The sequence below is a fragment of the Eucyclogobius newberryi genome, unplaced genomic scaffold (genome assembly GCF_026437365.1).
Source record: "Eucyclogobius newberryi isolate DKJ021-1_F unplaced genomic scaffold, fEucNew1.0.hap1 SCAF_12, whole genome shotgun sequence".
NCBI classification, from domain to species: Eukaryota; Metazoa; Chordata; class Actinopteri; order Gobiiformes; family Gobiidae; genus Eucyclogobius; species Eucyclogobius newberryi.
In genome coordinates, this window is record NW_027315746.1 from 16,528,494 (window position 1) to 16,556,011 (window position 27,518).

Genomic DNA, 27,518 nt, shown 5'->3' on the forward strand with positions numbered 1-27,518 from the left:
GTTCTTCAACTAACTCCCTATAGTACCAGGACAAAACAAAGTGTGAGCTTTTAAACCTGGACATACGACTAAATATTGTATGTGTCCAAACTGACCCGACTGACCAAAAAAGTAATATTGAGACTGAACCAGGATAAATACAGGTCGAATCATATCATACCAGAGCTTTCCACAAGTTCAGTACCTGTACCTGCTGTACCACAGTGTGAGAACTTCTAATTGACCCTCTGTGTTTGGAGTGCACTTAGTTGCTAGACAGAGAAGGGCTCACCATTTTCACTCTCATCTGGGAACACAAACTGGCAACCAAAAAGTCCATTTGTCTGCCTGTTTAATAAGGCACTTTTGCTGTTTATGGCAGGAAAACACAACTTGTTAGCAAAGTTTATAGTCCAATTTATGTGCAAATAAAAGTAGAGGGGACTCTTTTTGCATACAAATAGACCACAGGCACCAATTTAGCGTTGGTTGCAGTTGCTTCATAAGGCAGAGGGGAGACTTAGAGTGCAATGCGATGTGCAATGAGAGCCCAGTAGTTTGCAGACATCTGAGTGTGATGTTAATTATCCTGATATGGGCGCTCAGAAGGCCAGAGGGGAAACAAGGAGGACATCATTAGACTCCAGAACACAACACTGGAACACCAGCTATGCCCACGGCTAAGACTACTGCCCAAGCACACACTTCATGGTATATTATGAAGAGGCTCGTACCTATTGACAACTTAGTATTGTAAGTTGAGTGTCGAGTCTTTCTTAACATGACAGAGATCACATTGTGTGTAAGACAACTGTACACAGCTTACTTTCTACATAGCAGCTGTTTGCACAGAAACTGGTACTGCAACGTTTCAATATTTTGCAATTTACAAAAGAACTAAATAATAGAAGGGTGGATATAGAATCTATAGTTTGTAACTGTTTTAGGGAACAATTAAATGTGATTGTCTCAGCGTGTGTTGATGTTATGACTGATCTGTTACTGATACGTTTGTCTTGGCCAGGACCAGGGATCATAATGTAGAGAACATATCAGTAAATGTAAATTAGTATTGCACAGGTTGTGGAGAATAGTCCAGTAAATATGAATATAATATAGCAAGCAGAGGGATAAGTGGCTGTAATTAGTTTGTAATAAATGCGTAAGAAAATAAATCAATGTGTGTGTGACTATGACGCAATGTTTTTGACATTTTAGCCCAAGCTCTATTCATGGATCCCCTATGTAGGAGGAGTTTTGATCATTCAGAAGAACTGATATTTGTTAAGTCCATATTAAAATAAGTGTTAATGTTATTACAGTAACAGTAAAAGGTTTGTCAGAATCAATAATCAGATTCAGAAAAAAAGGTTTCTTACCATTGTCAGTGAATAAACACTTTAAAAAAGATTCACAAACTAGGAGCTTTCTTTAGTGATACGGCATTAAAAATACAAATAAACATAAAAAAGTACATATTTTTTAATGTTTGTTAGCATTAAAAAATATGCCTGGCATGAATGAAAATTGTGAGAAATTTAAATAGTGACATTTTTCAAAACAAAAAATGGACTGAAAGAAATTGGCTTGTAAATTCTGCATATTTGCCCTTCCTGCTGCAGGCCTATTTGGCTTTAGGAGTTGTCAAAAGACCAGTTGTGGCTCAAATTTGACATTCCAGATTCCATCAATTTAAGCAAATACAATTTGAAAACCCACAATTCAGTTCAGCTGGAAGGACTTGTACAGTTCTGGTGATATAAGCCCTGAAAACATTTGTTCGCTCGTCTGTTAATCAAGTTGTTAAATGTGGGTCAGCGTAGATTGCAGCAGCGAATGTGTGATTAGTGTGGGATTATCTGCGCCGCCGTGCATGCTCCCAGTTTCACGTGCACAGTAATTCTTTGTAAGTTCTCATGAGTGATGGTGAACAATAACTCGGAGAAGTGCTGGTGGAATAGTGGAGGCACAGTAGAGTAATGGACTGCGACCTGTGTGCAATATGGTTCTGGAGGATATTGAAGTGCGCGGCTTCGACTTGAATTCACTTGGCCTTGGACAAACACAAGGGACGTTTTCTCCTCCACAGCTAAAACTGCTGCACACTCACTCATTGTGAGAGAGAGAGGGAGAGGGAGAGAGAGAGGGAGAGAGAGAGAGCGAGAGGGAGGGAAGGAGGGAGGGAGAGAGGGAGAGAGAGAGAGAGAGAGAGAGAGAGAGAGAGAAAGAGAGAGAGAGAGGGAGGGAGGGAGAGAGAGAGAGAGGGAGGGAGGGAGGAAGAGAAAGAGAGAGCAAGAGAGAAGGCCACGGACCACAAGAACGCAGTCAGAATGAGGAACTCTCCATGGTGCTGAAATCACTCTGTGGCGTTTCAATGTAACCTTTACAACAATTTGAAAACAACATTAACAGAAATGATGTCAACACTAGAATCTGAAACTTGATTACAATAAAAATGACAAAGCTTAATACCGACATCAATAACCACATTAAATAATAACATGTCCCTTTACCTCCTTAAAAAAATGCAGAGCCGCTTGACATGTTTTGCATTCATTGCAATTTTGTCCACTATCTGAAAAAAACTCCTGGGATTGAATAAAGATAAAGTGGTCAGGTCTGAGTCAAATCAACACCTCTGGGAAGAATCAGGGTCAGTTGAACATCAAACCAACAAATACCCTAAAATGATAATACAAAATATATATAGAATATCAGGCCAGACAACCAAAGGCAAAACTACAGAGTCTCTGCTTCTCAAAAAGCCCAGCGAATTGTTTGTACTCCAAAGGGTTTAAGAACAGCTTCAGTTGGAATTTGGGCTCATTTTAGTCAAGCTTTAGGGAAAATCAGCCATAATTATTTAATTTCACCATGTTGTCTTGGATCTGATGTTACTCAAGACCATCAGGAAAGGTTAAGTGATTTTTGCAATATTTATTAGTGTAGAGTTATTTGGTATTAGTTTTAGTTTTGATAGTGTCTGAGTTTTGTATTTTTAGACATCTCTATTCACATTACATTGGTGATTAAATCTGTCTTTTGAGTCTTGTGGTATTTTCTTTGCCTTCATGGCCAAGACTACAAAAACCCTTTTAACATTATTTGACACTTATTCAGCTGTTAGATATAATAATTTGTGTTGAGATATCAAACAATCTCACCAGGGCAAAAGCATACTTTTATTCACAGAGCTTGTTGAGTCATGAAGTCCATACAGATTTTTTTTTTTTTTTTTAAAGCTATTTCTTCTTCTTTATTCAATGCAGGTTTGTCTGTGGTAACTCTCAAAGCGAAGCCTCAACGGTACAGGTGAAATTTTAAATCTTTTTTTTTTCATGCCTCATGCATTCTTGTCTTCAATTCTAAGTAAAGTCAAATCCAAGTTCATGCAGACTTAAGATGTATTTTCCAAAGCTAAAAAAAAAAAAAACACAGCCCCCAAGTGTATAACAATAACATTCAACACACTGATGGATATGGACAAGCCCTCTCCTTTGTGAGGATTAAATTGATTTTCCCATTTGCTCTGTGATAAAAATCTGTCAATTATACCGAAGTCAGAGTGCATTTCATTAACTTTTGCTCTAATAAAAGGCAATGACTGTGTGTAAAGTGTGTATGGACGGACTTTTTTTTGGGTCTTTTCACACAGTTAGTCATAAACCTCAAAACAAGTGCTGCTTTCATGTGATGCGCGCACAACTAGAGAGAGAGAAAAAACAACCCCTGCTGTCCATGTGCGTGTCGCTTATGCGCAAACACAGAGAGAGAGAGAGAGAGAGAGAAAGAGAGCTAGAGAGAGAGGGAGAGAGCTAGAGTGAAAAAGAGGAAGGATAGATATACGAGAGGATAATTAGATTAGGAGGAAGATAAGAAGGCACACAGTGAAGGCGCGTAACAGAGACGCACTGACTCTATAGACCACAGTGGAAGTCACGCAGAGCCGGAGTGAGACCGCGCACGGAGCGACCCTCATCAGCTCTGACGTCTGGCTCTGGCAGATGCGATTTCATCCAATTACAAGGGACGGTGTCGGTGTGGACCCCCTTCCTAACGCGCCCGTAGACACACACACTACATCACACTGTGACTGGGGCAGCGGCGGAGGAGCGACAGTGCGGTGCGGACGGGGCACGAGCTGGCAGCACTGATTTAAGAGTGCATTTTGGGTTCATACTTGAGTCAGAAGATACGGATAGCAGCGAAAAACTAAGGTAAGCTGATGAAATGTGTTGCAAAAAGAAGATATGTTGTTGTTGTTGTGTGCGCGATGTGGTTTCTGGAGAAGCGTTATAGATTCACTCCACGTAAACTCTTGTTAACGTGATGCGTGTATGTTTAAGTTTTAAAGATGGCTTTGTGCGCCGTGCGGAATGCTTTTTCAGAGCTACAGAAATCTATGCCATGCCTTTGTCTACCTCGAACAATAAAGAGGAAACGTCATTAATAATGATAAGCATAAAGCTCCCCCAGAGCTGCGCTAAAAGGGTCAGGGATGTGGACTTGCGCAGGCTGTCTTGATGGAGGCTGCATTGATTTTTAGATGACCATAGTAAGATTAACCTCTTTGTACAATCTGTGATCTGCTGTTTCTGAACTTATTCCACTCCGAGCATTTTTTTCTTCTTCTTCTTTTTTCTTCCTCATTGCCATTGTATTCTGTGTGTGTGTATAGAGGTGTCATTGTTATCAAATGAAGTTTAGCTGTCAAAGGTGCCATAAGGAGGCATAAGAGTTCATACATTTGAAAACATATTGGTGTATAATGGTACACTATTATTTTTAACACTGCTGGGTGAAACAATAATTGAATGTTGAGTCTAAAATGAGTGTATAGTTTAGCCTAAATTGTGTGGTATAGTGACATGTCTTTGTTTGGGTCAATGGTCATCGAGAAAAAAATAGTATTTGGACAAAAGTTTTTATGTAGTGTATTTGTCATTAATTAGAGCGGATATTGTATATACGATTACAAATTAGATAGATTTATAAAACCCCTATAATGAACTCTCTGGGATCATTACGAAAGTGCCTAATGCATCCATTGCCTGTGCAGAAACAATGGAGTTGCAAAATGCTCCAATAGATTTAACCAGTGCATCTGCTGAGAGCCGTCTTGCTGTTAAGACAGGGGATACTGCAGTGCCTTTGCAACTGTAAATGCTTATGAGCACATCACAAAAAGCCAATGTGAGGATCCAGGTCAGGGTTTTTTGTAGACATTACCATGCTACATTATGGCCATTTCTGAATAGATTTTTAATAACAAATTGCAGCAATTTGTGTGCAGAGTGGCCAGTATATTCAGACCTCCCAGGAGTATGAAAGGCTACTTTTGTGATCAATTCAGAATGAAACAATGTCAAAAATCCTATATTGTGTGTATAATGTTATAAGCACAAACTCAAATCCAGAGAAGTTGGAACACAATGGTTTGATATTTGAGTCCCATAAATCATAGATGTGATGGGGACCTTAAGGCTGTAAAGCAGTGCATTTCAGAAAATTGGGAGAAAGTTAAAATAATTTAGTAAATGCGCAGATTACAGTTAAATATGTTTGTTAAAGGTGCAGAAAAATAATAGTAATATGGACATCCAATGCAAGTAATTCTAAATATTCAATGGTCATGTAGTACATCTTACTGAGATGTTGCCAAAAATAAATAAGTAACATATCCTCATGGGAAACGTTTGTCTTGCAACATCATGAAATTTAAAGATGAAATATAAATAAATGTTATTTATGAATCACAAAACAATGAAAACTGTTAAGTTGGAAATGTTTTTCTGTTAATTTACTCAACATATAAATCTGTAGCTTATGTACAGCATATTTTATTGTGCTCTCAATATGTTGATCTGTGCTGAACATTTCCCGTTCCCCAGGGACGTATTTTTCAGAGGGCCAACCGGCTCGGTAGCGCAGTGAAGCCGCACGTCATAGCACGAAGGTCCAGGGATGATTCACGAAGGGCCTTTCTGTGTGGCGTTTGAATGTTCTCCCTGTGTCTGCGTAGGCTTCCTCCGGGTACTCCGCTTTCCCCTACCACTAAAAGCATGTCCCTCAGTGGGACTTAATAACATCAGCCTGCTCAGGGACTACAGGTCGAACTTAGCACTGGAGCTATCTGTTACAATGTATCCCTCCTGATAAGGTTAATGTATATAGTGCACTGTCCCAGTGTCAAATAAGCAATAAACTACCTAACTAACAACTGTCATATTAGATTTTGTGGAAAAAATAAATACAAAAGGCTTTACAAGGTCACACAAAATTGTCAATTCACTACTAACCCATGATTAAACCAGTAAATAAGAGAGGGCATTTTATTTGGAAGATGGGTCGCAGGCCAGATCAGATCGTTTGGAGGCCTTGTAAGTTGAATAGGCCTGACATAATGTTTAGTATCAGTTTATTTCATATTGGGCTGTTTCTTTTCACTGTTTTGGGTTTTTTTGGTTTTGATTTTTATGTACAGCTGAAAAAGCCAATAATTATTGGTGGTAAAACTTGCTATTCCAGGGGGAAAAAAGTAAACAATTTGTAACTACTCTGTAAGGATGCCGAGCTGTCCCTGTGCTTAATTGCTATTCTGCCCATAAGCCGCTGTGGACCCAAACACCATGCCTCAGGATAGAAACCCGTTTGTTTAACTCTGAAGATGGGGCGGCCTTGTCTTGTGTTGGATGGATCTTCGCTGACATGTTGAGCGTCTTAAATTTTTCATCGGCTCCTGTCTGCTTGGAAAATGACTGAAAACACTCCTGACGGTAAATTGTTCAGAATGTGGAATCCAGGCCTCCAGTGTTCCTTACAGGCAGACACAGTGATGAATTGCCATGGCTCTATACCGCTTGAAATTCCTGTTGAATAGTCACATTGCACGGGGTAACCACAGGGTGCCGCTCGATGTGTGTATGACATTAATTTGACATCCACCACTCACAGTGCAGCGCCACCATCAAAAATCACTTCCAAAAAAAAAGCATTCCCTTTTCAACAAGTTCACTTCCATTACACAGTTTGAATTACCTGACAACAATATTGAGGTATAATAATAAGGAAGGGTGCTTTTCATATTTACTACTACTATTTCATCTAAACACTGTTATCACCTGCACTCTCATTTGAACTGTCATAAAAAAGGAACAAATATGCATATTTACAATTTGGATGGGCTCACATGAAAGACTGGGACACGTACAATGAAGCAACAAAGAGATACACATTTGGGAAAGGTATTAGAATTGAGTGTTTTGCATTACAAAGGAAATACCGTGGATGTGACTTCTCTGTGCTGAAGTCGGTTGTTTGTCAACCGCACTCCAGGCGCTGGCAAGTCATAAGAAAGAGCAAAGATTAGTGGGTTTTTGAATTGATGGATGAAAATGGAGCGAAAGTATCAAATGAAATCCGTCATGTTTCTTTGGCATAATCCAGTGACTCATAAATCTGAAGGTCTGACACCTGAAGCTGCTGCGAATAAAGTTGCAGAGATCGATTGCGTCTACCAACCTTGACAATTAGAATAGCCCCACTGTGACATGTGTGTCAGAGATGCTTTCCCAGTCGTATGCTAAAGTAGTTTGGATGTTTTAATTTGAACATTGCATGCTGGTGTTGTGTCCCTGGGCAAGACAATTTAACCCCAATGCCTGTGTTTGATGTGTGAGAGAAGTTGGAAAGGCCGTTTGCACAGATTTTGATCCGCATTTCCTTCAGTCACCAGCCCCTGGCTCAAGAAGAAGCTTACCACCACCAAGTAAAGGGAGTGAATGAATAAAATCCTGCTGTAGTGTGTCAAGCTTGAAGCAGCACAAACATAACTAAATATATATAGATATATTGCTTCATCAATATATGACAGTGTACGATGATAATAATAAAAAACCTACTGTAAGTCTGTGGATGTATCTTAAGAGGAGAACATGAACATTGTTGGAGTAGTATTGACATGATTTTATGCCACAGGTACAATAAACCTAGAGCCACAGAATAACCATTTTCTAAAACATGAGCTCGAATTAAACACTTGACACTACAGGATTTGTCGTAAAAGTTACTCATAAAACTGTAATACTCAGATCGTATTGTAGTACATAAAATAACATAAATATTCCCACTATTGCAAAGTACACAAGATAAAGCTTAAGCCCCAAAAATATTGTTCCAGCTTGTATGACTGATAAGTTGATATAGTAATTATTGTGAGGCCACATCGTGCAAACTCCACACAGAAAGAACTCACCCCGATTCAATCCCAAAACCTGCCTGAGGAGAGAATACTGGTACACTAAGCACAAGAGGAACATATGTTTTTATATATGTCTTTTTTCTTTTTATTTGTGTCGTATTAATTAAATGTTTTATTTAGAATATCTATTTACATTTCCCTTGATTCATTCAGGATGTGTATAACAGATACATTTAATATATTCAATGTTATGATCTTTTATGCTCAGAGCTGAACTATAATGTTAATTTTCACTTCCTACGTTCCTTGAGTCTATGTGATATCTGTAGCATAAGTGGATAATATCTGGTCTTTTACTACGTTTCTATATTATACTCATAATTTTGCTCTTGAGCAGCACTCAAAGCTCTCTGATCATTGCCAGTCCGTCTGATGCTTTCCAAATGATATTTCTTAATTACCAACACATTTTATAGACAAATAATATTCAAGATGAGACATACCTTCATGTTTCAGTGAACCTTTTAACAACCTTTCAAGCTACAACTCATTTAAAAAGACAATTCATTTCCCTAAGCCTCTGACACATTTCAACACGTCAAGATGAAGTATTTATTTTATTTATTAATTACTATAATAAATATTGAACACAACAAAGGCTTATTTGTGTTTGTAAGCTATTAATCAAATGTTAATTTGGCTTTAGTCCTGATTCAGCCTGTTGTGATAACAAATGGCCAGAGTGCAATTATCCACAGGAGCTTTTTTATTTCATAAAGTAATTAATTACTGTCCACAACCAAACAGAGACAATTCATTTTCACTTCATTTGTATTACAAGTTCATTTACAGTAACAATTATCATTTTTTAGCATATAAATAAATGAAAAGCATATGTGGCATACACTTAAGGTTTCAATATCATTCGACCAAGAAAAAATAAAAACTTACTGAATAACTTCAAGAATGTAACAGACGCAAAAAAATTTTTTTTTTTAGCTTTTTCCTTTCACTTTCTGCAACAGAAATAGTTTTGCTTCACACATTTACCATTTATTTATGCTGAAAGAGAAGACATTGTGTGTATTTGTTTCATGTGAATAGAGCAAGTAATCACAGAGTATCTGCAATCTGACAGTCAAACAGCACATTTCACCAACATTTTAAAATGTCACAACAACAACAGAAAAAAAGAAAGAATATCTACCAATATTTCTAATCACAGACCATCTTCCCAACGGCGCCTTCATGGCACAGACTGCTACAGCACTGTATAACTCTGCTCATAAAATGCACAGATTTGTTGTTTTCCTCAGTTTGAGAATTAAACCCTGCTCTGAGGACTGAAGCAGCGCTCAAAGCCAGTGGGGGAAAACCACTGACAAACAGTTATGACACGTTTATTTTAGTACAAGACACATGTGATTCTCCACGGTACAGACAGTTACAAATGTGTCCTCCACAAACAATACATGTGCGCTTTCTTGGGAAAGAATCAATATGAGTGGGGCTTGGCTGGACGTGCTGATAGAGAGAAAAATAGTCGTTGCAAGCCTATTATCCAGGGCTTCCTGTAGCAACCTTCAAGCCGTCGCACAGAACATGAGAAAGTGTGTCTTCCTCTGCTGTGTATCAATAAACAATCCCACTGCTTGTCTGAGCTCCTGCAGCTTTATAAAACACCTGCTTTAGTATTTGGTTATGCGCTGGATTAGGTTAATTTACTTCTGATGTGGCCTTTTTAAGTCCTGCTTTATTTGCTCCTGGCTTCATTCATTGCTCTGTCTCAGTTGATTACAGTCAACCACTTGAAGCCAAAGGTGTTGTTTCGCAGAGTGCAAAAGGCATCTCACTCTGACCACAACCACACACAAGTCACCTTTACACAAACAATTCATGGGGTTCAATTTCCTGTTACAAGTGACATTTTGAGCACTTTTGAGCAGAGACATATACCGGTAATTAGTAGACGGAGCATTGGTTGCTCATGCTATCGATCACTTAGCAACTTGGCTCGTCCGGGAAAGATCTTAGAACTCTGGAGCCAAAAAAACACAAGTTAATAAATCAAGAGTGTTTGGGGTATTAGCCCGTCAATCACTTTTACATGAGGTCAAAGCAGCGTTGAAAGACATTGTTGAGTGTGTAAACCTTGTGGTGTTTCATTTTAGAATTTAATGAGCATGTAAAACTGGCATCTGAGCTAAATGACTTTAAGAATCTAGTGCCCTCTAAAAAATCCATCCTGGTTTCTACCTTTTCTTTGGGCCAGGTTTACCCCAGAACTACCTTGAGGAAATATGTTTACATCCCACTGTTTACACCACATTATCTGTTGTGTTGCTGACTGACTCTCAGCCTGAACTGCAAAACTCAAAGAGACTTTCCTGGTTAAATAATGGCTAATAAAACAGATAGAAACAACAATCGCACGAACCAGACAGTGCGCTTTTGCTCCCCAAAACCATGTGTACAACACTCCTTCCTCTTGTGTTGTGAGTGATGGCTGCTGCTTGTCTATGCAGGGTGTGCGGGTGCATAAACCTTGGCGTGTCATCCCTTCCTCCCTATTGGTGGCTAGTGCTTGTGCTACGAGTGCTACTTCGCCACTCTTCGTGCCCTGCATATTTATAAACAGCATACAGTGTGTTTTGGCCCCGAGTATCGCTCAAAGTCAGCGTGTTACTGTTGGGCTGGTGCCATGGTTTTCCTCTTCCCACCGCCTTGGCCCGCAGTCTATTTGCGGACAAAAGGGGAGCACTGAGACAAATGATTTAGCACCTGCCAGTCAGCGCAGAAGGACAAGAGATGAGACGGGAACGAGGTCAGAGACGACCGGTGAAATATGATGGAGTCTTTGAGAGGATTCGTGCGGCTGTGAAATAGAGGATGGACTGAAGAAGACGCCAAGTTGGAGCCAGGCGCACACTGCACTGTGCCGCGCTCACAGTGAGGTGTGGAGAAATGTGCTTAACTGTTCTAAAGAGTAAAAGGAGTGGAGCTAATGTGTGTTTTGGTTGTGAGAAGGGATGTCATGGTGTACAACTGTAGTGTCACGAATACTGTGAAAAGAAACGTTACGATATTACGATTATTGACACTGTGATCAAACAAATAGTGAGATCTTCAGTTCTTTGATTCATGTTGTGTAATACATTACCATTCTTTTAGTCTGTGACCAGCTTTATGAAATCAAACGCTCTCATAATTATGATATGATGATATTGTGATTAAAAGCGATGTTAGTTTTTGAGTATAGGTTGAACTGACTTAGTTTTGTTTACAATTATGGATTGAACATGTCATGATAGGTCAGTATTTGGCCAAGCACAAAATGAATGATGATTTTGGTGTGGATCCAGATCACAATTTAGAGACATCTGTTCAAAATAGTTTCATCTCAAGTTTTAAGAAATATAAATTAATTTAATATGTGTGAGCTTTCTGGTGGAGGATGTGCCACCTGCTTGTCTTCATGGAGAGGGCTGAACGATTTTGGGAATAAGAATTGTTATTTTTCTGACATGCATTTTACTGAAAAGCATTGTACATTGCGATTAGATTTCATGTGATGATTCATCTTTCAATAGTAGAATTCTAACACATGGAGCTTTAACATTTGAGTGAAGACTGAATTATGAATCGCTAAACTTAATACAACGATCATCATTCAGAACATGATTACAGAGATCTAAACTAAAGGGTAAGCAGGGTTTATACATGATTAGACACAGTATTTTGTCATTTGAAGAGGAAATTGTGTTATTTATGATTGCAGTCTTTGCTATTTGCTAATTGGGTAATTTTATATTGCGATTTGATTGCGATATATCTTGCAGCTCAGTGCATGGCATAGACTTATATATATATCTCCATGGAGACACCACCAACCACCACCAACACGTAACGAGCCAGATCTGTGGAGAGGCAAACACGATCACTGTAAGAATGCACGTCGTTATTCATGTTATTAGCAATAAAAAACTCCAAAATTGAAATGCAAGACGGATAAGTTAGAGATGTGGAGCCCTCAAAGCAAAGCAATAACATCACCTTGGAGACGAGCAGAAAAGTTCCATCTCGCACGTCTAACCATTATGTGAACATTAACCTTTTGTTCAAACATTGTCAAATCAGAATAAAACTAATGGTACATTGGCAGGTCTTTTCATTATTTATTTCCCACTATATTGTAAGTGACTTGCCATCCACCAACACTGTGGCAAAATGAGATATAATGGCAGTTGTTCTGTATTAATTTTGGAGATTGACTCAGACTTGTGCAGTCCAAAAGTAATTGACGTTTTTAGGACATCCTCTTAACAACAAGCAAGCACCTTTTCCAGATTGGCTCCCAACACAGTTAATTTAAAACTCATAATTATTCCCCTGCTGCCAGGAAGTCATCATTTCCAGTTTCTAATTACCCAGGTGTTCTAAAAGGGTAAGGTGCTCATGCTTGTTTACAACTGAGTTTTGGTGAATATTTTGAGTAAAAGTCAAAATGTTAACCACATTTTTGCTCACACTTGCCAAGATTGCAAATGAGGTCTTCATGGGTTTGTGGTTTAATGTTTCCTTCTTTTACAATGTCTATTTTAGTACATTTTAATCATATAGTCCTTTTATCGAATGGCCCCCAGCCCTGTAAAGAGAGACTGAGAGTTAAACTAAACTGACTTTATGAATTACCCGAGGCTTATCGCGGCGCTCAGAGACAGTCGGCATTTCTCCCCTGCAGGAAATGGCACCTTCTATTTCTGTGGACTTGTTTGCCTTACTTTAACTGTGCAGGAAGTGTGCGTGGCCTTGGGGTCCCTAAGCAGACCTTCGTTACCATAACAACGGATAAGGCCGACCTGCACCGGAGGAGGCTCAGGGAGGTGAACTTTACAGATGCCTCTAGCACTCTGCACGACAAGCACATCAATACCATCCCTGTGGGTTTTTATTTCATTTTTAAGATTTAACAGGAATAATCCAGGTTTAAACAGGATCAGACGTCGACCTGAACTCTGTGATAGAATTGGTTAAGGTTATGATCTGGTTTAGACAGGGTCGCTTTTTGGATCCCTGTGTTAGCTCTGGATAGTCCTGGTTTAGACTGGTTTGTTTGTCGTGTATAGCTCTTGTTTAGTCCTAGTTGAGTCTTGGTCTAGTCCTTGTTTTAGTCTTTATTGTGGCTGGTTTAGACTTGATTGGATTAGACTAGATTAGAGTCAGACTTGTCTTTACATTTAGGATTTTGTCCTGTTGTTTCAGTCCTGGTACATGTTTTGTTTGGATCATGATTAGACCCAAGTTAGCCCTGTGCAGTCTTGATACTATGTATTTTATTTATGCCATGGGAATAAAAATAGACAGTAATTTTCTGTACAAAATGATAACGGTTTCTTATATTAGCTCTGATATAGATCAAGACCATTCTAAAACTATTCAGGAAAGGCCCAATTGTGTCCTGTTCATGTGATTTTGTTTTCAGTATCAATACAAAAGGATATCTTGTTTTGATAATAGTGTTTTAGTATTAAATGAGTAAAATTACCTTTGATGGACATGACAGGTGGAATAGCCAATCAGGTCAACAAACATGGCAACGTGCGAGGAAAAAAGAAAGGAGAAAAATAACGCAGTGGACTGAAACATGAAACATGCAGATGTCTGTCAAGTCAGTGAGTGAGGCACTGAATCACACTGTTAATCTGAAATGTGAGAAGTTGGATTTTGTTCTCGTGAGTTTGTTCGTTTCCCATGTGTCACCTGATTGCACAGCTCAGTTTGGCCTGAGACACACCAGAGGAATCGAGCTATGTTGCCACAGCAATTAACCACTAAAAATAGAATAATATAGCTGTAGAATGGTCAAAAGTCCTTAAAATATTAAATAGTTAAATATTTTGGTTGAGGTTCGAAGTATCGACGTATTGATTTGGGCAAATAGTGACTGGACCATAACATTAACCAGAAAAGGGCACAAATATCACTTCATACATTACTTTTAATAGTTTTAATTACAGATGATACACACAGTATTCTAATTTTGCATACCTCCCAAACAACAACTGTGATATAATATTTTTTTGTTGCTATATCTCCCATCTCTGGATCTCTGGATTACTTGACTTTTTCAATCCATTATATTTGACCCAGTTTGATAAGAAAGTATATATCAATTATCTTAAAGCATTTATATAATATTGCCCTCACATGCATACTGACATACTTATTCACCCAATATTACAACATAAATATCAAAAGATTAAAATTCCTGCAGTGTGCTGATGATGTTTGTACACACAGGTCCAGCTTGGACTGTTTTCATCCCACAAAACAAATCCACTGAAGAGAGAGCTCAGTCAAGAACAAAGAGGATACAGTCTCTTCCAAACTCTTGCCCAAATAAACAATAAAAGCACACAGGCAAAGGGCTTAACAATGCTTTGTGGAGTGGCTTAGATTGTGCATCGCCTTCAACAGGGTCTCCTTCTCTGTATGCATCGCCAGCCTTTGTGTGATCTGCAATTATTAGGATTCCCTTTGGCATTTGCTGACTGACGTGAGCCGCGGCGGTTCAGGCTAAATCCTCCAGCCTTCAATATGTCCACAAAATTAAACCCTAATCCCCCCATTTTCACATTTCCACACAATCAATAGAAACATATTGTATCAATGACCTAATTTTTCATACGGAATAAAGCAAACCCCTCCCCTTTGTGAAACGCCGAAAGAGCGCCGAGAGCATCTTAGCTAACAAGCATCTGATTGTGTAGATTACGCATGTTCCACTGAGGATTATGATGACTGAAATGAACAAATTGACCTTGTGCAGCTGAAATCCAGCATCAACATGACAAAGGACGAGGCCAAAGCCTGTTGGAGACAATCTAAGTCTGAAGAGCCTGCACTTCTAAGCTAAACGACCTGATCTTATCATTCCAACTTGGTGAAAGCTAATGTTGTTGAGAGCATTTTCAAAAGATGCTACTCACAAGCATAGCTATGTTTTGAATAACAAATCATTAATTGAAGATGCTACCAATATGTGAAATGAACCCTAAAATTAACCTCAACCAACCTTAACTAATTCTAACTATATATATATTAAACTCTACCTCACCCTCCTCGGGTCTCTATTCATCCCTTTCAAGCTCGGGTCCTCGGGAGCTTGAGGGTTCTGCGCAGTATCTTTGCTGTTCCTGCACTGCACTTTTCTGGACCGAGAAGTTTTTCCTGAGATCTGCTGAAGCCATTCCTCCAGTTTGGGGGTCACTGCCCCAAGTGCTCCGGTCATTACGGGCACCACCAATACATATGTACATATATACATATTCAGAAGTCGCTTACATGTATGTATATATGTATATATATATATATATATATATATATATATATATATATATATATATATATATATATATATATATATATGTATACACATATACATATGTAAGCGACTTCTGAATCACTAAAAGTGAAGGGAGAAGGAACACCTGGTCCAGAGGTTCCGCTTCCTGTTTTTAGGTGTTTTTTTTAGGACTTTTGCCCATTCAACACTGTATAGGGGTGAAACAGAAAGACTAGACTTAGTTCAAAGCCCAAAGAGCTGAGGAACTCTGCATCCTGTAGGTGGAGATTAAAAGTTCTTTCTTAAAGTAACATGGACTCTCAGTCTTTCTGCTTCACCAGTAAGTTTTCTTTTTGGCCCCATCTTGATAAAGCACCTTGATTGTTTTGCATTGTGAAGCACTCACCTTGCCTGTTTCTGTATCATAATTTAGTATTTAATTATTAATTGCTATGGCAGCAGTGCCAAATTTTCATCCCTGTGAAACCCATGGATGCTTTATTGTCTCAAAAACAAATTTGTCCGATGTATTCAGCCCATCTTGTAATGCTGCTGGGCCCTGTCAGGAGCAGAGTTGCCCGGGGGCCCGTCTCCAAATCTTGAGCTATGACCAGGACTGACTATAACACAGCCAAAGGATTAGCCTATTGAGCATGTTTATGCTTTGCCAATCACCTTGATCTTTTTTTTTTAACATTTAATTATATTTTTCTTCACCCCATAATAAAATCAATATGAATAGAAATATTTTGCCTATATTTGTCCTAATTTAGTTTAAATGTCATCCACATATTACTGATGTTATTTGTTGCAGAGACAGTGATGGGACCCGGGGACTGTAGCTGACAGGGAGTCCCTTGCTGAAGTTTTGACCTCAACCATTGACAACCTGTCAAAATGTCTAACCGTATTTTCACATTTATAAACTGTTTTTATTCTGTTGTCATCACAGGGACTTTGCTAGAGGGCCATCTGGGGATTATTTTTCCTTTGAAAACATGTCATTATGAAGCATTGTCCACTAGACCTATGTCGTGTTCTAAGATCACTATCTCTGTGTTTAGATAGTGATTAGATGAGAATGAGCAGTGAGACGGATGGTCATTCTATAAGCTCTCTAAACAAAACTCAAAATGATGCAAAATGACTGGTCATCGCAGACATTTAGCAGGCCTACTGATCCAAGGTCTCATGTTTTCTGAGCTTTCTTGGTAAATTGACACAAATCTATTACAAACAGCAAAAAGCAACATCAATTTAACAAGAAATTAATGTGCCTCAATAATGCACTTCAATTTAGCTCAATACAATGGAGACTTACATGAAGGAAATGCTTTGCTTTGCTGAACTGAAAACAAGATATTTAATTGAACTCCACCGTTTTGAATTGCACTAGGTCTGTGACATAACAATACAACAATATAACACTTATGATGTCATGAGTTTATTAGACTTTATTGGCTTCTAGACAAGCCTGGATCCTGGTCTGGATGGAGGATTAGCCTGCCCTATTGTGTATGCTGCGGTTTGATGAAGCAAACAAGGGAACCCATCTAAAGGTCCAAACCCAACGAGAATAAAACATAGGTTCCAACATCTAATAAAAAATGATTAAAAAACATTTTTATAAGACATAAAAATCCTCATTGTCTTTAAGTTGACAGTGCATTTTCAAAATCCTGGAAAAGAACGCTTTTGGGTGGATTGATTTGCTGATGTCACAATATATGAAAACTGACGCAAAGTGACTCTGTATGACCTTCAGAAACAACAGAGAAGCAGAGCAGGCAAAACATGTGACTGCTTTGTGCACATCAAAATAGTAGGTAGTATTTTTTTATTACAGTAATTTTATTTCGATTTCACATTATTTGAAAGAGTAAACATGGTCCCACTTGTTTTGACTTGACTAAATGAATGAAAGCTTAGCCTTCATCATTCGAGTACTGGATATCATGTATTTTTAAATATAAATTAAAGTACAAATCCAGTCTTTTATGTGAACGAATCCCACAGAGCCAGCTCCATTTAAAAAGCTGAAAGTCTCATCATTAGCCCCAAGCATCCCGGCCTCATCAGTACAATACATTAGTGATGCTTACAACTGGCATGAGGTTACGTCCTGTGGCGCTAACAGCACCGGTGTTGTGTGTGTATTCTTAGCCTCAGGCATCAAGTGTCTTCCCCATGTTCCCTCTGTCACACGGCTCCAACACTCTGAGCTCTTTAAAAGTCGCCTTTCTCAGCTGTAACAAAAGCCCAATGACAGACCAAGGCCTTGTTTAAAATTCAATTTCAGTGCTTTCATTTGCCCACAATAGAAATATAATTAATTTCCTTTCCGTGCTTGTTTGAGGAGCTCTGAAGAGGAAATGGTACGCTTCTGTTAATAAAAGCTATACTTTTTTCACTCTCTCTCTCTTTCATTCTCCTTTTTTGGTTTTCTTTTTTTACTTTGGTGCGAGAAGGCGATTGAGTGGCTTATGTAGGTCACATTATACTAATCTAGTTTGCCGTTTGGCCCTGTATATTCCCTGAGTCTAACATGCAATATGCAATATTTAAGATATCTCATTTCTTGTTTTTCAATAATGCAGTGGAAATAACTCCCCGATGGTGAAATGTGGTTGTCGTGCCAGTTTTGCACTTAGGCATGAAATTACTACTCTGGGATTATAAATCTACAAATATTAAATGTACGATATCAATCTGACACATAAGGAGTCAGACATGTGCCAAATTAATATTTATGACTCGTGGTTAATTTTCAGGCTGCATCTATTTGTCACCAGGCAGTAAATGCATTTGCAGTAATTAATTATCAGTACATGTCATCAATTCTGTGTGAAATTTGTGAACACATTTTTGAAAAAGCAGAAACCCAGGATTCTTTGGTTGGAAAATTCATTTTTATGTGGCCAGTTTTACAATCAGTAATTTATTCCATTTAAAATATTTGAGTGTCATGGGTCAACACAATAGATATTTATGCCTCCAGGGGTACATTTAAGTACTGTAGTATTAATATAATCATGTTGTTTATTTTGACCTGCTATTGGCTGGAAAGGCTTAGCTGCTGTTGGCGTTGCACATGTGTTATTGTTATCACCTTGGCATCGGCCTCAACCACTTGCTGAGCGTCTTTATCCTCTCTCCCGCTTCAGCTGTCCTGTAAATACAGTGAAAAGAAACACACACACACACACACACACGCACACACACACACACACACACACACACACACACGCACACACGCACACACACACACACACACATCTACACACACACACACACACATCTACACACGCACACGCGCACACACGCACACACACACATACACGCACACACACACGCACACACACGCACATATACGCACAGACACACACACACACGCACACACACGCACATACGCACAGACACACACACGCACACACGCACACACATCTACACACACACACACACACACACACGCCTACACACACGCGCACACACACTCACTCACACACACACACACACACACACACACACAAATACAGTTTTTTTACGATTGAATAAACACAATTTTGATGGTTTTGTTTTATTTAGCAAAACCCTACACACAATTCGCACAACCTCAAACCCAATTAGCAAAACACCTGAGCTCCTTTGCAAAATGAAACACTCTTGTACTCTACACTAATTGATCAAAACCATATTTTCTTCCATATGAAACACACACGTTGCATATGACTTAACTATGTTTGCACCAGTTACACACGGCTGTTGAAAACCTTCAACACTTTGGGCTAATCCTGCTTCTAAGTGCACAGAGTCGTATGGGTGAAGTACACCGTGAATTTGCAAAACTTGGCTCAGATTTGCTCAACTCTACACACAATGTCTGCTCACACTTTTTGCAAAACAACACACACAGTGAACACTACACACACCACACACACTTGTATGCATGACTGTGGACACCACACAGGACACAAGACTAATGCTGTTGACAAAGTCATTTATTTTTTTCCATATACTCAAGCCAACATGGCGAAAAAGAAAACATTTCCCAGTTTTCATGAACATTACATTTTATCCAGTACAAAAAAACTCCCAAACTCCTCCCCCTCTTCCTCCTGCTTGAAGTCTTCCTCTTCCTCTTCCTCTACCTGCACCCCTACCTCGACATCGACCTCTGGCACGGCCTCTGCCTCCTTCTTCTCCTTCTCCTCTTCCTCCTTCTCATCCTCACTCTTCCTCTTCCTCTTCCTTCCATTTTGGTTCAGTTTGGTGAACTCACCTGCTGCATTTTTCTAGTGCTTAAATCTGATTGGTGTGTCTACGATCTTGTGTTTGTGCGCCTGATGACAGTGTTCAATGAGCTGGCACATGGGTGTGGTCATTTGACAGTCAGTGCTTTAGAATTGCAAAGAAGTGACATTTTGATAAACTTCTGTGTCTAAATGCACACAAGTGTGCTCAGTGTTGTAAATAAATGTGTGTATTGTTTTGCACAAAGTGTGAACAGACTTATTGTGTTTACAGTTGTGCAGATCTGAGGCCGAGTTTTGTTCCTTGAGTGTAAGGTTTTGATAATTGGGCTAAACTTTAGATTTTAGTGTTTATTCAATCGTAAAAAAACTGTAAAACAAAGTGACTACAGTAGGGTGAACAAAATTACATTTAGATCATCTTTAAGGCACATAGACCCTTCCTCACACTGTTGAAGATACCTGCACAATACCTGACGTGGACTTGTAAGTTAATCTTCCAGTCTGTAACAACAAGTATATTCTGGCACAAAAGAGCGTCAAAGCCGCTCTAACAGAACTCCTATCTCCTGCTGAGTCATTTGCGTTTTCCATTGTAACTGTAATTTGAATCTCTGGTCCTTTTTCCCCCCGCATAATACAAAATCGTACTGTTAAAATTCATAGAACAGTGCAAACCCAGTTACAAATTGCTTTGTATGTGACACGGCATGTAAAAAGATACCTTGTTCCAGATACCATTTGGTTGTTCATGCCCCAGTGCTACTCCATGTCTTTGGAAGCCTGATCTTACGTGGGAAAGAAGCAATGGAGACTATTCAACAAAAGAATCCCTGACATGCTTAATGGGATCCACAGGCATGGCACACATGAATGTTTCATTGCAGTGTGGCTCCAGAAATTGGATCAATGCAGCGTATGCTTTCTTTTCGTACCACATGAAGACTTCTCTGGTAATAATGTGTAGGCAAGAAACAGCACAATGGCTCAGCCTGACATCCCAACACGTATTATTTCCAAAATCCAATATCTGTTCCCTAATAAACAACACTGATGGCTTATTGAACAAGTGACTTCCTGGATGTGAACAGTCAAGCAGAACAATGAATCCCTAGGCTGTACAGAAGAAAACACACATGACTGGTTCTGTGATGACTTGATATCAAAGGGAGCAGAATGTGGTGGAGCAAGAAAATGTTTCTAATTACATGACTAAAACGAGTTACCGCTGAAGGTTTGTAACTCAAATGTGACCCTTCAAATCAAATTGAGATTTAGTGATCTGTGTAATTGTACTTGTGAGAACAGATCATGGAATTAAATCTTTTTTGTTTCCTCGTGTTGGAATTCTCTGCTCCACAAATGTCGTGATTCAATGATTTGTGACACAAACTGAAATTTGTCCAGGCAATAATCAGGCAAATATATAACAAAGCAAATAAGAAAGATAAGTTGAGCGCAGATCAGGAATGTCAAGATGATTTACTTAATTGATAATTGTGATTATTCAGGTCTCAATATAATTATATGAACTAAAAATAGTAATCGTAGGCAGCAACAAAGATTAGTTCCAGTTCAGTCTCTTCTCTAAAAAATGTCCTACTATGTGTAAAGTAAATTTGTCTGGCTATTTATGTGATAATAGCATTACTTTTTTCTTTCAGAAAGTTTAATTTCATAAAGCTAGACTCCGTGAAGGAAAGAAAATTAAGGGTTTCATTGTCAAAGTGCAAAAAATCATGAATAATTGTAAAATCACAATGTTTCTTTTCACAATTATAGTAACATATCAAGACATCCTTAGCACAGATATTGAACCCCACTTTTGTCAGCTAAGGTGTGAAGGATCTATAATTTAGCCACCAAAGGAAATTAATCAGCAGTATTCAATATTTAGTTTTCTGAAAGACCTATTAAGGCTGGAGTAGACCCAGCCAGCCAACCCAATTTGCACATAGCACTGAACAGAACATTTTTTCTGGTCCTGTGTCAGTTGTGTCAAAAAGAGTGCAGCGTCAACTTTTCACTAATGAGTACGACACAAGAGAAGACAGGTGGTAGATTAGGTGCTGTGATTTTAAAGACATGCCCAGGTCTTTATTATAGAAGCAGTTTTGGTTTTAAAATATCCACTCGACATCACTCGCAAAAAATCTTTTATGGAGCACTGACAAACATTCTTTAACTGAAAGATCTAAAAGTTAATATGCTAATTTTAAAAAGATCGCATTGTGAATTAATCAAACCTAATAAACCTCCTTTGCAAGCTTAATCTATGTTAATGCAAAACATTCAACATATTATATCTCTGTAGAATAGAGTAAAGCCACAAGGAATAGTACAAACATAGCTCATTATCATGTATTACTATGCTACGTAAGCCTGTGTCTGACTGTGATGTGAATTTCTTCTGTCTGAAATTCTACTCTTAAGATTCATGTCATGTCTAGCGTTTGCAATTTATAGAAATCCTATGTTTTGCCTGGATTCTGACAATTTGATCTCTTGTTGAGAAGGTTAGGTCTGGGTTATGTCTCCCGGAAATGAATGTAAGTGTGTCATGCCCCCACAATGGAAGTGTGTGTGTGTGTTTGTGTGTGTGTGTGTGTGTGTGTGCGTGCGTGCGTGTGTGAGAGAGGAAACAAAGACAGGAGGGGAATAAGGCTTGTGAGTGTGTTTGCACATTAAACTGACAAGAGAGAGGTCCTTGAGGCAACCTGCACATCTTTTATCCCATCTTTAATTAATTGAAGCCCATAATAGAAGCTTCTGCAATTGCACTTCTAGCAGACACACGGTTGAATTGAAAACAGCCTGGAATAAGGCATGAGATGTTACATCTGTGTTTTTTCTTTTATCAATCTTCCCTTATCATTTCCCAGACAGCCGCCAATGGACAAAACATCTGCAGCGCTTGTCAGTCTTTGAGACAGGCAGCGGATGAATTTCCATAAGAAAAACAGCTTGTTACTGTGGCACAAACACACCAAGGGATTCATGCTTACTTCCCTCTCTTGTGCTTTTCTCTCATAAGGTTGTGTAATATTGCAGAGGAAAAGCACTATGGTCCCCCGCATCATCGTGGTCCTGCTGGTGGTTGGAGGGTCCTGCCTGCTCAGACCTGCGCTGGGCTGTCCAGCCGGCTGTCGCTGCTACAGCCTCACAGTGGAGTGTGGCTCCATCGGGATCAAAGAAATCCCACAGGGCGTCCCCACAGTCACAGAGGTCAGCCCTTCTATGAGTGGGGCATCACACAGCAGTGTGATGGTCTGTGAGGTTAGAATGACCGGGGAAAACTGTTGACAATTTTTTTTTTAAATGTTTAGACCTGGTTTACGATTAATGGGGCAATTATCATAAAACAAAAAACTGTATTCACTGTAAGTTGGGCCCTACTTTCAATGACCTGGCACACACTGCTGTGTTCATGACTTTACTTTCTTTCTGATCCATTTTTATTAGCCTGAAATTATTGTGGTTAATCAATCCTCCATGACCCTCTTTGATGTGCGCTGGAAGGAGGGGCCGCTCTACTGGCTGTGTAATTATTCATTCTCCCTCCAAATACTCACTCTCTCCCTGTGATCATCTATGGAGATGTTCAACATTACACCCGTGCCTCTTTCCTTCTCCACAAGTTCAGGCCCCTGACATTATTGCTGCTTATAAATATTAATGAAAATTATGTCACGCATAAATTCTTCCATTAACCTCAATCAGCAGGTTTATATGGCCCATCATCACGCCTTATACCTCATGGTCAGGGCTTGCTTCAGTGTGAACATTAGTAACATTAGCAGTCAACCAGACTTTCCATTGTGGCCCAGGCACAGAGCGCTTGTGACAGGTCTGTCGTCTCCGAAGCATTTGTCTACCGTAGAAGAAAGAGTGAGACAAAAGAACAATAGCACTGCACAGCTTGCATTGACACTTCCAACACGGTAATATCACTAGTGCGAAGCTCAGTGCATATTCACTATTATGGTAGGTGTCAATTTGCAAAAGGTTTCATCTAAAGCATGACACAATTAATCATTATCATAGAGAGAAAGCAATCATAAAGACACTTACTAACGGCCCAGAGAATATTGAAAATGGACGAAATCACCTTAAAAACGAGATTGCCCTTCCAACTTTACTATAAGGTGTAATTCAAGTCAAACCACATGCTGTCACCACATCATATTACCATCTACAATGAATGAACAAGGCTAAATATGATCAAAGGTAAAGCCCTGTTGAATACAAATGCATTGCAGCAGCAGTGTGTTATCTTGCCTTCAACTTTTGTCATGTAGTCAATACACGATGAAACACTAAGTACTCGCGCAGTTTAGTTTATCTTCAATGACTGACGCAATCTCCCCCTGTCCTCTCCCAAGACTATTTTTCTCCAGGACAACGCGATAACGCAGATCCGGCTACAGGACATGTCCCGTCTGGGCCAGCTACACTACCTCTACCTCCAGAACAACAGTATCTCTGCGCTGGAGCCCGGGGCCTTCTCCAGGCAAGGACAGCTGCTGGAGTTGGCCCTGAATGGAAATCTCATCCACCTGGTCAGCCCTGATATGTTTCGTGGCTTGGAGCACCTCCGGATCCTTTACCTTGCCGGGAACCAGATCACCAAAGTGCAAGACTACACCTTCAGGGGGTTGCAGGTAAGGAAATGTAGACTATGTACATCTCCTGCTATGCAAAGCTAATTATTCCAATCTATCTATTTTAATTCCTATGATATATTTGTTTGGCACAGGCTGGTGAAATAGTGTTGTCTACTGTTTACTGTACTTTGCTAAGACATTGTGAGGTGTGAAATTGCTGCTAACCAACAGTGCACTGCAAATATCCATCTTAAATCAGTGAAACAATGGTTGGATATAAGGCTATGATAGACTGAATCATAGGAGTTTTCATGTATGTTTTAGTACCATACAGAGAAGGAATTAGGCCTTCCAGTAAAACCAGAAACCTTTTTGCTGGCACATGTACATATAAAGCTGTTATGTGGTTTCTCTGACTAAATAGGGCATTACTGGTATGTTATGTGTGAAAACCCTTATATATAAATGTTTGGGGCTCAATGAAATGGTTATTTGGACTGGCAGATCTTTAAACCCCGAGTTACAGTCTTTGTTTGGATGGTTAGACTTTTTAGAAATTTTATATGATGAGAGTATTGATTATTTGATTGTACTTTTGCTCGTGTGTGCAGCGTTTGCAAGAGCTTCACCTCCAGGAGAACAGCATAGAGCTTCTTGCAGTGCGGGCCCTCACTGGACTGTCCTCTTTGGCTCTGCTGGACCTGAGCCGAAATCACCTCCGCACACTTGGCTCCTCCTCCCTCACTCCACTGGTCAGCCTGCAGGTGCTCCGAGTCACAGGTAATGTGGACAAGAAAGGTTTCTTCAAAGTCACTGCGGTTTCCTTCTCCTGTTATTGAATCAATTCTAAAGAAAACTAAAAAACAACAAGGCAGACAAGCAGCTGTTGTTACGCAAACACTTTCTTAACATCTTTAATTATATGACATTTTGTTAAACTTATAATTAAATATCAAATAAACTCAAACTCATCTTACAAAAACAAATATCCTAAATATTAACAACACCAAAAAACAAACACACTTTGAATTAAGTTGTTTTTCTGATCAAATTTGTCCCATGTCTTTGTTTTCATGTTCCTGTTCTTTAACACAGGGTTCGAGACAATTTCATTATCATTTCTTCATGACATGCTGCTGCTGTATTATTAATTCAACACATTCTTGGTTTGCTTTTATTTCAGATGATTGTCATGACAGCTAAACATGCTGTTGAAAAGATCACTGAGCAAATCTTTATTTTTTGTCATTTCAGAGAACCCGTGGCGCTGTGACTGTGCGCTGGGCTGGCTCCGCTCCTGGATCAGTGAAGAAGGACAGCGCCTGCTCAGCTCCGCCGAACAGCGCCGCCTCATGTGCTCAGAGCCACCACGCCTCTCTCACCTGAGCTTAGTGGAGGTCGCGCCCAACAGCCTGGTGTGCATCCCCCCTGTGGTTCAACTCGAGCCCAGCCACCTGACAGTCCGCCTGGGCGAGAGTCTCCGAGTGTCCTGCCAAGCCTCTGGATACCCCCAACCGCAGGTAACATGGAGGAAAGCGTCCCACGGCAAGGCGCAGCTATCACCGCGAGGTCTTGTGCAGGAACTAGGACCGAACGGAGATTTCTTTAAACCTGGACCGGGCGGAGTGGTGACTGCTTTACCTGGCAGCAGCAAAGTCAAAGTCAGTAGTGTCCAGCTTATTCGTGGCACCGAAGAAGGTGGAGAGAGAGACAGTTTCGACCCCGACACCGGAAGCGGGATGTTGTTCCTTAGCAACGTCACAGTGGCCCATGCAGGTCGGTACGAATGCGAAGCGTGGAATCCTGGAGGCATAGCCAAAGTTACCTTCCACTTAGCGGTCAACATGTCATCTTCCTCATATTCCTCTCAGTTTTGGCCACGTCTCAACACAAATGCATTCATCTCCTCTTCGTCAAATTCTTTTTTCCAGCCTGAGGTTTTGGACATAAGCCAAGAGCCCCTTTACGAACAAGACAGCATGGATTTCAATGCTTTAGGCCCCGCAACACAAACTGCCATCGCTGTTGGTATCTCCTTACTGGCTCTCACCGCCGTTCTCCTTCTAATCATGATTTACACTCGCCACCAACAGTTCCGCAAAGAAGAAGGCGGGAGTTGTTGCTCAGGCAAAGAGGAAGGGATTCTGTATATGAACGATTATTCAGAAGGACCTTCAAGCTTTGCGCAGTTAGAGGAATATTGCGACGATGACGGACATGAGATGTACGTTTTCAATCGCTCAAAGTCCAATCTAGGGACGGGGCAGTCGAGGTGTCACATGGTCAGTGGGTTTGTCCAACAGAAGGGCATCAAGGAGGTGCTGCTGGATCACGAAGTGGTCCAGACACTGAGCAGGTCTGGGGGGATGGGCCTGAGGAGAAACCCCGGTGATGGAGGAGAAGGACCCCTAACCACAGACCCAGAAGAGCTGTTCCTTAGTCAGAGCCTGCTGTTCGGATCACAGCTGGCCTATGAGATCCACTGCTAAAGGAGGGACAATGTGTTTGGAGCAAGAAGTACCAAAATTGACTCAAATGCATCTCTACGAGAGAGAAAAGGGGATGGTTTACAAAAGCCTCTTGGAAAGCCTTGTATAGCACGTCAACGGTTTCAATGCATTCTTTCAAAATAAAAATATATATATATATACCTATAACAACAACAACAACAACAACATGTTCCTAAATGAGTCTAACCCCAATTTCAATAAAGTATGGAATGATGTGTAAAATGTATATCTGTATTAATGGTAGAAAAGGTTGCAAAGTCGAAACATTTTGATTTCAAGAACGTTGTCCAGATGATTTTCTTTGAAACCTTTTCCACCGTGAATCACTCCTGGACTCATGTATGCAGTATTCATTTGACTGGATCATTGTATAAAGCCACAGTAGACCCACTAAACTAAAACAACATGGCTGTAAAAGACAAACGATTAACTTAACTGCTGATTTTGTTTTTTTTTTAAAAAGCAAGAACTGAAAACCATTTAATTATAGTTTTTTTTTACATTTTACACAGCAGAACTTTTGCACTTGGGGTTTGATAAGGGCTGTTTGGTAAGCAAAGAGAGGCTTACAACAGAGAGAGCTTCTAAAAATATGTTTTCTACTGTTTCTGTCTGATTTGTCTGTACTAA

General features: G+C 39.7%; 1 protein-coding gene across 1 annotated transcript; it reads left to right on the forward strand.

The window, feature by feature from the left end:
* Window positions 1-3,795: 3,795 nt before the first annotated feature.
* Window positions 3,796-27,301, forward strand: LOC140356176 (leucine-rich repeat-containing protein 24-like). The gene is made up of 5 exons (XM_072440965.1): window positions 3,796-4,196; window positions 22,809-22,999; window positions 24,157-24,435; window positions 24,990-25,158; window positions 25,633-27,301. Exons 2-5 carry the CDS (start codon window positions 22,838-22,840, stop codon window positions 26,865-26,867), a joined length of 1,845 nt encoding a protein of 614 aa, XP_072297066.1. The 5' UTR covers window positions 3,796-4,196; window positions 22,809-22,837; the 3' UTR covers window positions 26,868-27,301.
* The last annotated feature ends 217 nt before the right edge of the window (window positions 27,302-27,518 follow it).

Coding starts and splice junctions, on each gene's coding strand:
- LOC140356176 (XM_072440965.1), top strand. CDS start 22,838: ATGGTCCCCCGCATCATCGTGGTCCTGCTGGTGGTTGGAGGGTCCTGC. Junction 23,000..24,156: donor GCGTCCCCACAGTCACAGAG/GTCAGCCCTTCT, acceptor TCCTCTCCCAAG/ACTATTTTTCTCCAGGACAA. Junction 24,436..24,989: donor ACACCTTCAGGGGGTTGCAG/GTAAGGAAATGT, acceptor TCGTGTGTGCAG/CGTTTGCAAGAGCTTCACCT.